Genomic DNA, 11,667 nt, shown 5'->3' with positions numbered 1-11,667 from the left:
CAGGGTCAGGTTTGAATCCACCACCTCCCATACATGGGGCCGGTGCCCTACTCCTTTGAGCCACAGGCGCCGCCCAGCTATGTTATTTTTAATTGCTCATGGAAATAACTTGTTGGCAGGGCTTGCTAAGATTTATCAAGGCACTTCTAACAGCTATTTTTTCGTATTGTGTACATTTTTGAATACTGACTGCACTTCTATGACACATAAACTGTAGTATTTAAAACTTTAAATGACCAGTTTCCTGGACTGGCATCTGAGGAGATTATTTTGCTGAGCTGTATGCTCATGGCATCTTCAGTACTAGAGGAGTGGTTTGGAACAGTATTTACTAACTTGTTTGTAGGTTATCAAATCGGCAGGTTATAGCTATAAGGTACTCTTAATATGATACATTAAGCTACTCATAATATACATTTTTTACGTATCAATGCTATTTTTCCTGGAGGAATTTGGGAAAAAAATAAGTACTTAATATTCTTATGTATAAATAATCACTTGTAGGATCTTAAAATTAAGGTTATATGGGCGGTGCCTGTGACTCAGTGGGTAGGCCACTGGCCCCATATACCCAGGGTGGCAGGGTCAAACCCAGCCCGGGCCAAACAGCAACAAAAAAAATAGCCAGGCATTGTGCTGGGCGCCTGTAGTCTCAGCTACTTGGGAGGCTGAGGCAAGAGAATTGCCTAAGCCCAGGAGTTGGAGGTTGCTGTGAGTTGTGACTCCACAGCACTCTACTGAGGGCAACAAAGTGAGACTCTGTCTCAAAAAAAAAAAAAAATTAAGGTTACATTGCCCAATCACCCAGGTAATATATGGTACATTACACAAGTGATTTGTTTTTACTATTCTTGCCATTATCAGATTTGGCAGCCTTGTCTTAATGTATTTTCATTCAAGTTTGGTTTTAAAATATTTTAAAAATAATTGGTGGCTGGGAGCCTGTAGCTAAGTAGTTAGGGCACTGGCCACATACTCTGGGGCTGGTGAGTTTGAACCTGACCTGGGCCTGCTAAACAAACAAAAAATGTAGCTGGGTGTTGTGGTGGGCACCTATAGTCCCAGCTACTGGGGAGGCTGAGGCAAGAGAAGCACTTGAGCCCAAGAGTTTGAGGTTGCAGTAAGCTATGATGTCACTTTGCTGAAGGTGACAATGTGAGACTCTGTCTCAACAACAACAAAAAATAATTATTATTATTTGGTAAGTGCTTACTATATACCAGATTCTGTTCTGTGCACCTTGCATACAGTACCTTATTCCACAACTCTGTGACTCTATGGCGCTATGAAAAGTAGTGGATAGTTATGGATGAGGAAACCAAGGTAGAGAAAAGTTAAGTAATTTACCCAAGATGTTTCCCAGTAGTTACAGGCCCAGCCACGTATCTTGGTTCCCTGCTCTTAATCAATACTTTGTTTTTGTTGTTGTTGTTGTTTTTTCTAAGGGCTTGCTCAGGCTAGTCTTGAGCTCCTGAGCTCAAGCAATCCACCAACCTTGGCCTCCCAGAGTGCTTGGATTACAGGTGTGAGCCACCACATTCAGCTTCAGACCTCTTGTTTTCACACATGTCATACCTCAAGAGAGGAAGCAGGGGGAAGTTATAGCAGTGAAGGAAGTAACCTTTTCATGCCACCCCTCTTTTCCTTTTTTTTTTTTTTAATTGAATGGTAACTGTGTACATTAATGCACTTCTGGGGCACCCCTCTTTTCCTTATCAGATTTAATGATGCAGTCAACGGACCCAGTTTGTTGTACTTAAAGCATCCAATTTAGGGAGGGTTTAATGAATTGCATTTAAGTTTTTGGCACAGTGTCAGGCACAATGCATGTTGTCAGTAAGGACAGATAATTTTAAAAAGCTACCTACAAATCCTTCAAGGTATATTTGTGATTATTACTTGTAACTTTTCATACTTTTTAGTTCTTCTGAATGATGTCTAACTCTGAGACCCATTGTTCTCTCTTTTCTTTTGAGACAGGACCTCATTATGTCGCCCTCAGTAAAGTGCTGTTGCATCACAGCTCACAGCAACCTCAAACTCTTGGGCTTAACTGGTTATCTTGCCTCAATCTCCTAAGTAGCTGGGACTATAGGCGCCCACCTCAACGCCCAGCTATTTTTTTGTTGTAGTTGTCTTTGTTTTGGCAGGCCCAAGCTGTGTTCAAACCCACCAACTCCAGTGTATGTGATTGCGCCCTAGCCACTGAGCTATAGGCGCCAAGCCCCATTTTTATTTCTTATGTGTACACTTTTAGTTAAGCTGTTTATTTGTCTCAGTTCACTGGCAAGAGTATAAAATTCCAAGTTTAATAAATACTCGTAAGATTACTAGAAGAGGAGCTGAGTGATTTTTAACAGTGCTTCTGTTTTATCTTCACCTATTAAGACTTAAATTTTTTACTTGTTTAATCATCTAAATGAAAAGTTGAGGGCAGTGCCTGTGGCTCAGTGAGTAGGGCGCTGGCCCCATGTATTAAGGGTGGCAGGTTCAAACCCAGCCCCAGCTGAACTGCAACAAAAAAATAGCCAGGCGTTCTGGCGGGCACCTGTAGTCCTAGCTACTTGGGAGGCTGAGGCAAGAAAATCGCTTAAGCCCAAGAGTATGAGGTTGCTGTGAGCTGTGATGCCATGGCATTCTACTAAGGGCAACATAGTGAGACTCTGTCTCAAAAAAAAAAAAAAGTCGATTGTTCTATCTCTTTTATACATGAAGAAACTGAGTCCTAGAGTGTTAAAAAGACACTGCCAAGGTAACACTGAACCATGACTAGAATATTGGTCTTCATGATGACCCAGGATTTTTCTTTGTTTTATCAGGAGGTTATATTTGTAGTTGAAGAAATTAATTCTTAAGTCCTATGCATAAGGGCTGCTGGGTTAATTCTGTTGTCTAACATGCAATTCAAGCAAAATGTCTGCAGCTAGAGATCTCATATCCATGCAGTAGTGTGGCTGGCTAGAGAAGCCTATGCTTTGGCAGTGTTCTTCTATTTTTGTGCTTTTGCATAGTAAAAACCTTTATTTCATTCTCACTGAAGTTCTTTGACTTGTTCTTAACTATCTCTTAACTATTTAAGAGATCAGAAATGAGTGGAATAGGATTTTGACGGGGTAATAGTCTCTCAGGGTGTTGCAAATTCATAATACATACCTAATTTTCACAGCCCAAAATTACTATCTATCAGTGTTCTAGTCTGGCAGCTTTATTTCTAGTGCTACAAATGATAAAACTTAAATCAGTGGTTCTTTTGACCCTGCATTTGGAGAAATACCCATGATTATGGCTTTTTTTTTTTTTTTTTGGACACTAGTTCTTGCTGGGTAGAGTGCTGTGGCTTCATAGCTCACAGCAGCCTCAAACTCTTGGGCTTAAGCAATCCGCTTGCATCAGCTTCCCGAGTAGCTGAGACTACAGGTACCCACCATAATGCCTGGCTGGTTTTTTTATTTTTAGTAGGCTCTTGGTCTTGCTCAGGGCTTGAACTTCTGAGCTAAAGCAATCCACCTGCCTCAGCCTCCTTAGTGCTAGGATTACAGGCGTGAGCCACCACTCCTGGCTAGCATTTGTTTATTCACATCAAACAAAATACTTGTATTAAAAAAAGACAGTATTATGAAGAGAAAGATCAGATATTTCCTTCACAACGTTCTAAAATTTTGGACTATGAACACTAAGAATCATGTGAAACATCTGACTTCCACATTTCTGATACAAATACCTGTATAATGTTTGCTTTTAGGAGGACGTGACTCTTTAGTATCAGACGAAAGCATGTTGGTTAGTGCCTAAGAAGTTGAAACTGGGCTAGCTTTTGGCAGTTGTTTTCTGATATTATGTATTTTGATATGTGAGTTAATATAAAAACAAAAGATTCCAAATGCATTTGTATGAATAACTCTGAAATGTTTATATTCTCTAATTTGTATGTTTCAGGTTTGCTATTAGAAAGATAATGCTGTTGGAATTTAGGTAAGTAAAAAGCCATTACTTTGATGAAGATGGTAATGTAACTTAATTCTTAGCTAGGTTTTTTGGGGTTTTTTTGGTTTTGTTTTGTTTTGTTTTTTTGAGACAGAGTCTCAGTATGTTGCCCTTGGTAGAGTGCTGTGGTATCAGAGCTCACAGCAACCTCAAACTCTTGGGTTTAAATGAATCTCTTGCCTCAGCCTTGGAAATAGCTGGGACTACAGGTGCCCACCACAGCGCTCAGCTATTTTTTTTGTTGTTGTCATCGTTGTCATTTAGCAGGCCTGGGCCAGGTTCGAACTCACCAGCCCTGGTGCATGTGGCCAGCGCCCTAACCATTGAGCTACAGGCGCTGAGCCAGTTTTCTGTGTATTTTTGTGAGTGGTTAAGGAAATAGTTCTAAATTTGTGAACATTTATATTTCTGTGGTTGGCTTATTTTGGAATATGTGTATAATAATTATTGTTAAAGATGATGCCTTATCGGCAGATTAACTTGTATTTATATTTGTTTCTCACTGGTTAAGATAGCATGTGCTGTATAATTTCTGAACTCTTCCTTGGTTCAGTGGGAATAAATTGGAGTGCATTCTGTAACCAATTGATTTTCCTGGACTGTAGAGTCCAGGCTAAAGTGTTATTATCAAGATAGCATTGTTCCAACATAGCTACTGGTAACATAAATATTTCAGACTGAAGAGAGTGTGCACTTTCTAAATTATGAAGGTAGATTAGATTATGTTACAACTAGGTGTGGCAATTATGAAAATAAAAGCTAGGATCGTTGATGAGAGAGGTATTCACTGAATGGACTGCCTGCCATGTGCTAGGCACAGTGTTAAACATTTTACATGCAAAGTGCTCACCGCAATCCTGTGAAGTAAGGATTGTCCTCTTAATTTACTGATAAAAGAAGCTAAAATCAGGGAGATTAAGTAATTTTTTTCAAGATGATGGCAAATAAGTAATTGATGGAGCTGGGATGCCAATGTCCGATGCCAAAACTCATGGTGTTTCTAGTGCTCTCTACTTCCTCGAGATTTGTTCTGCATTGGAGGTCAGCGCTGTCTCTCCCTACATAACTGACTTAATCTTCGCACACACAAAAAAATTAAAAAAATAAAAGTACAGAGTAGATGAGGTAGGTGGTCTTATCATTTTATAGAGGGAAATTTATATTTACTAGTTATAAAATAGCTAGTAAATTGAGTGCCTCCTGTATCCTGGGAACTATATTACTAATATTATGACAGTTGACTCTCACAATAATACCAGTAAGATCTCATTTTATAAAAGAGAAAACTAAGGCTAGAAATTGGACCCATTTCACCATTAGATGAATACGCCTTTTTTACCATATCATGTCTCCTTTCAAGAAGACATAAATATCAAGAGGATAGCGATATGCAGTTAGAATTAGCCAGAATTGTAGAGTCCAGGAACCAGGAGAATTACCGGAGCTGAAGGAGAAAGCAACAAAACAGATTGAAAGCATCAGTGACAATGAAAAAATTTTAACCACTGAAAAAGTGGGTTGTTAACTTTTAGGAAGTTTTATATAATTTTTATTACAAAATGTAATTTTCTTTTTTTGGGGGGGGGTGGACAGTCTCACTTTATCACCCTTGGTAGAGTGCTGTGGTGTCACAGCTCACCGCAACCTCCAACTCCTGGGTTTAGGCGATTCTCTTGCCTCAACCTCCCGAGTAGCCGGGACTACAGGCACCTGCCACAATGCCCAGCTATTTTTTTGTTGTAGTTTGGCCTGGGCTGGGTTTGAACCTGCCACTCTCAGTATATGGGACCAGCGCCCTACCCACTGAGCCACAGGTGCCGCCATATAAAATGTGATTTTCTGTGGGCCAACTTCTAGACACAATCAATGTAAAGTTTATAGTAGAGCAACAGTTCTCAATCTGTGGATCGCAACCCCTTTGGGGGTCTACTGCATATCAGATATTTACATTATGATTCATAACAGCAAAATTACAGTTATGAAGCAGCAATGAAAATAATTTTATGGTTAGGGGTCACCACAACATGAGGAACTGTATTAAAGGGTTGCAGCATCAGGAAGTAGAGAGTAGTTGATGGTCTCTTGCTTCAATGGAGTGTAAGATGTCCTGGAGAAGGTAGCTAGGTACAGGAGAGTGAACTGAGAAGGAAAAGGGTGGTTTGGCGCTTGCAGCTCAGTGGCAGGGCACCAGCCACATGCACCAGGGCTGGTGGGTTCGAACTCTGCCAGGCCTGCTAAACAATAATGACAACAATAACAAAAAAATAGCTAGGTGCTATGGCAGGCACGTATAGTCCCAGCTACTTGGGAGGCTGAGGCAAGAGAATCACTTAAGTTCAAGAGTTTGAGGTTGCTGTGAGCTGTGACACCAGAGCAATCTACTGAGGGCGACATAGTGAGAAAATAGCTAGTAAAGTGAGTGCCTCCTCTATCCTAGGAACTGTATTACCAGTGTTATGACAGTTGATCTTCACAATAACACCAGTAAGATCTTATTATTTTTTGAGACTCTGTCTCACAAAAAAGGGTTTCTGTTGGTGAAAGGCATTGGAACAAGGTGTATTATGTATCAATTACATTTGCTGAAATAGAATCAGAGAGTTATTAAACTAATCCTTAACTTTGGAGAAAAGAGATGTACTTTGAGTAAGGGCCATGCCCGTATCGTAGGCAGATCATTGACTTCCATTGGCCTCAATTTCCTCATCTAAAACAATGTGAGGACTAGATTTAGAGTTTGCTATATAGTCAGATGACACTCAAGGCAAGGCACTGCTATTAAAAGCTGTACAAGCCAGTGATATCCCTAGGGTAGAGGTCCCAAACCTTTTTGACTCCAGGGACTGGTTTCGTGAAAGATAGTTTTTTCACAGACTGGGGCTAGGTGGATGGTTTTGATATGAGTCTGGAAGCAATTGATTTATTATAGTTTTTGTGCAGTCAAACCACTCTGCTAAAGATACTGTACTTGTAGCTACTCACCAGTGCTAGCATCACTGCTTCAGCTCAATGTTAGATCATCCAGCATTAGATTTTCATAAGGAATGTGCACCCTAGATCCCTTGCATGTGCAGTTTATAGTAGGGTTTGTGTTCCTATGAGAATCTAATGCTACCACGGATGTGACAAGAGGTGGAGCTCAGGTGGTGATCAGGGAGTGATGGGGAGCAGCTGTAAATACAGATGAACCTCCGCTCGCTTGCCTGCTGTTCATCTACTAGTACCTGTCCACGGCCGGGGGAATCAGCGACTGCAGCCCTAGAGTATCTGGCAGAAACAAATACAAAGGTGTTCTGAAAGGATGTGTGTTCCAACTATACTGCAAAAAAATTTCTACAGATAAAATCCTGGTAAAGATGAGTTCACACACCCAAATTACAGAACATGCTAAGGTAATAATCCAGTACAAGGAAGAGTGAATAACAAATAACAGAATTAGATTCACATCTTCCCCCCATCAAGAATTCAGATAAATAATTGATACACACTGTTAATCAAATCATAATGTTCAAAATTATTAAGGGTATAAAAAAAGAAATAGAATGTATGAGCAAGAAATAAAACACTAAAAATGGACAGACTTGGAAAAATGCAAATAAAATTAAAAATTAATTGGGCAAATTGAATTAACAGGTTAGACACAACTAAATAGGGAAATAGTGAATTGGAAGATACATCTGAGGAAATTTATTATTACTATTTTTTTGAGACAGAGTCTCCCTCTCTTGCCCTAGGTAGATATGCTGTGACGACATTGCTCACAGCAATTTCAAACTCCTAGGGGCAAAAGATCCTCCTGCTTTAGCCTCTTGAGTAGCTGGGCCTACAGGTGCCCACTACAACACCTGGTTAATTTTTTTATTTTTAGTAGAGATGGGGGTCTCACTCTTGCTCAGGGTAGTCTTTTTTTTTTCTTCTTTTTTTTTCTTTTTCAGGCTAGTCTTGAACTCCTGAGCTAAAGAGATTCTCCTGTCTCATAGTCCAGAGTGCTAGAATTACAGGCATGAGCCACCACACCTGGCTTACATCTGAGGAAATTAACTAGAAAGTCGCAAAGAGAAGTAAAGATGAAAATTATGAAAGGAAAATAAGAGGTATGAAGCCTAGAATGAGAAAGTCCTATAGGATTTTCAGAAGAGATTTAGAGGGAATGGGGGAGTAGCAATTTAGAAGATGATTGTCAACAATTTTCTAAAGTTGCCTGGGAATGGGTGGCTGGCGCCTATAGTTCCAGCTACTTGGGAGGCTGAGGCGAGAAGATCACTTTAGCCCAAGGGTTTGAGGTTGTTGTGATCTGTGGTGCCATGGCACTCTACCCAGGGTGACAAAATTAGACTTTGTCTCAAAAAAAAGAAAAAGAAAAAAGAATTTTCTTGGGCTTAAGCAATTCTCTTGCCTCAGCCTCCCAAGTAGCTGGAACTAAAGGTGCCCATCACAAGGCCCGGCTAATTTTTGGTTGCAGTTGTCATTATTGTTTAGCTGGCCCGAGCTGGGTTCGAACCTGCCAGCCTCAGCATATGTGGCTGGTGCCATAACCACTATGCTATGGGTCCCGAGCCAGAAAAATGAATTTTCTAAAGCTGATGAAAAACATGAGTCTTTTAGATTCCAGAGGTACAACAAATCCTAAACAGAGCAACAAAGACAGAATAAACATCTTAAAATCTGTTGGAGGGAAAAGATAGATTTACTCAAAGAGGAAGAAGGACAAATTGATTGTAGACTTCTCAATTATAGTTTAGAGAAGGAATGGAGTAAGACATTTCACTCCCTTATCTTACATAGACCGAGATCACTTTCAACCTTGAACTCTACAGCCAGCTAAACTGTCATGAGAGAAATATTTGACAAAGGTAAATACTAACAGTTGCTGACAGACGTTGTAAATTATTCTCTAGAGGTATCCAGCAAATTCAGAAAAAAGGGAAAAGGAAAAGGTAGCAGTGACCTAGATTTTGGATAAATTTATAAGGGGTATTCAAACCATAAATATAGATTTTCAAAATGTTTTCAGAAGTTCATAAATAATACAGCTTTCCAGGTGAGTGATATATTCCAATAAGTTATGGTGGTAATTATGTGACTTTTTACTCTTTACAGCCAGTATCTTGAAAATTATCTCTGGATGAATTATTCTCCAGAGGTGTCCAGCAAAGCCTACTTAATGTCGATCTGCTGTATGGTGAATGAGAAGTTCAGAGAAAATGTCCCTGCTTGGGAGGTAATAGATTTAAATTATTTCAGAGCTTTCATACTGTGCCTACTTAGGTCATTACAAAGTAGCAGAACTTTTTGCCAATAATACATAGTGCTTTTAGAGTAGAACTATATCTAGTAAATATCTATTAAAAATTGAGGAAAAGAATAGATATGTGAAAGATACCAGTTTTCTTTCTGTTGCAATACTGTTTTCAAAATAATTTACTATGAATTAAAAAATTATGAGTGTGCAATTATTTTTCTGTGCTGTACTTACAACAGAGAATAGCATATATATAAAGACTTACATCAGGAGCTGGCAGAGAAAGTTATGGAAAAATAAAGTACAAATAGGTAATGTTCAAATGAGGTATTTTTTTTCAGTGTCTTATTTCACGATGGAGGGTATATGTGTAAATTTTACAAAGAAGTGGCCAACAGATAGAATAATATTTTGTAAAATTTTGTATTGAATGTTTTTGTAAATAAAAGTACACTTGGGCCAGGCACAGTAGCTCACACCTGAAATCCTAGCACTTGAGAGGTGGAGGTGGGTGGATTTCCTGAGCTCTCAGGTTCCAGACCAGCCTGAGCCAGAGCAAGACCTCATCTCTAAAAAATAGCTGGGCATCGTGGTGGGTACCTGTAGTCCCAGCTATGTGGGAGGCTGAGGCAAGACACTTGAGCCCAAGAGCTTGAAGTTTCTGTGAGCTGTGACACCAGGGCATTCTATTGAGGGTGACATTCTGTCTCTTAAAAAAAAATACACTTGGTTATAATTTCTAATTTTCCCTAGGTATGGTGACTTTATGTGTGAGATACTCTATATTTTTCCTTCTTGAAATTTCTCATGAACTGATGTTTTCTTTTTGCTGGTGCAGCAGAGGCTTTGTCAGTGGCAGTCCAAAATCCAGGTTTTCTTTGCCCACCATAAAATGGTTACCTCATCAAAAGAGTTTCTCCTCTTCTAGTCAGACTTTTTAAATGAAGAAAAGGCATGAATACTTGTCATCTCTTTGGAGAAAATAGTCTCCCATGGTGAAAAGGTGTTAGGGTCTTAAAGATAAAACTAAGGATACTTCTCTCAAATATTTATTTACTGCTATCTCAGGGTACGTTAGATAAGCTCAAGGTGAATTATAGATCTTATGTCTTCTTGTGAGATCTGAGATACTTCTTCAAGTTGCCTTAAGCCATAATAGAAAGGGAGAGGGAGCATTTTTTGAGCCACAGAATAAGCTGTTCAGTTTGCATGTCTTTTTTTTTTTTTGAGACAGAGTGTCAAGCTGTTGCCCTGGGTAGAGTGCTGTGGCATCACAGCTCACAGCAACCTCCCAACTCTTGGGCTTAAGCAATTCTCTTGCCTTAGCCTCTCAAGTAGCTGGGATTACAGGTGCCCACCACAATGCCCAGCTATTTTTTGGTTGTAGTTGTCATTGTTGTTTTGGCAGGCCTGGGCTGGAGTCGAACCTGCCAGCTCTGGTGTATGTGGCTGGGGCCTTTGCCACTTGAGCTACAAGCACCAAGCCAGCTTGCATGTCTTAAAGACCACTTTGGTAATTAGGGCTAGAAATAGAGAAATGACAACACAGATTTTGAGGGTATACACAGATTTAAAAAAAATGATTGATTGCATCTGCTAATTAGAGGCTGGACACAGGGAGATTGCAGATTGCTTGACCTCAGCAGTTTGAAACCAGCCTGAGCAAGAGTGAGTCTCCGGTTTCCATTAAAAATAGAAAAACTATCCAGGGCTGGTGGTGCACTCCTGGGAGGCTGAAGCAAGAAGATCTCTTGAGCCCAAGAGTTTGAGGTTGCTGTGAGCCATGATGATGACACAGAACTCTACCCAGGGCAACAGAGCAAGACAGTCAAAAAAAAAAAAAAAAGACTCCTAAGGGTGGTGCCTGTGGCTCATAACAGTGCTTCTTTAAGGGAGAAAAAAATCAGTGAGCAAACCAGTTCACAATCATTTTTTATTTTTCTTTTCAGACTTTCAAGAAGAAGCCAGACCACTTCCCATTCTTTTTTAAACACATCTTGAAAGCAGCATTAGCTGAAACTGATGGTGAATTCTCACTCCATGAACAGACAGTTCTACTGCTTTTTCTTGATCATTGCTTCAATAGTTTGGTAATTTTTATGTTTGGGGGGAATCTTCAAGTTTTCTGTTGAATTTAGATGAGATTGTCTCTGTAGCCAAATCTTCATCATAGTAGCAGGGAGTAAGGAGAGTGCTAAAAGCTTGATTTCAGATTTGTGGCACCAAAAGCATTTTATACAGTATGTTCGCTTTTTAATAGATTTGGACTTGATTTCTTCTTTTTCTTACCGACTCTAAGAAAAATGATAATGAGAAGTGAAACTATAAAGGGAGAACACAAAAATAAGAAGCAGCAAGGAGGCTCGGCGCCTATAGCTCAACCAGCTAAGGCGCCAGCCACGTACACCTAAGGTGGCGGGTTCGAATCCCCAGCCCGGACC

At 39.8% G+C, this 11,667-nt stretch overlaps 1 protein-coding gene across 1 annotated transcript in view; it reads left to right on the top strand.

The window, feature by feature from the left end:
- The first annotated feature begins 3,934 nt into the window (after nt 1-3,934).
- Nucleotides 3,935-11,667, top strand: part of LOC111725940 (intron-binding protein aquarius-like) — a 17,339-nt gene continuing 9,606 nt past the window's right edge. Inside the window, exons 1-3 of the mRNA XM_023514285.1 lie at nt 3,935-3,972; nt 9,085-9,205; nt 11,176-11,316. Coding sequence (XP_023370053.1) covers nt 3,956-3,972; nt 9,085-9,205; nt 11,176-11,316 — 279 coding nt within the window. The 5' untranslated portion in view covers nt 3,935-3,955. The remainder of the gene's footprint in view (nt 3,973-9,084; nt 9,206-11,175; nt 11,317-11,667) is intronic.

This window comes from Otolemur garnettii, unplaced genomic scaffold (assembly GCF_000181295.1).
Source record: "Otolemur garnettii isolate 467f Iridium unplaced genomic scaffold, OtoGar3 scaffold00050, whole genome shotgun sequence".
NCBI lineage: Eukaryota > Metazoa > Chordata > Mammalia > Primates > Galagidae > Otolemur > Otolemur garnettii.
Note: the sequence above shows the minus strand (reverse complement) of the source record. Positions and strands in the feature narration are given on the sequence as shown.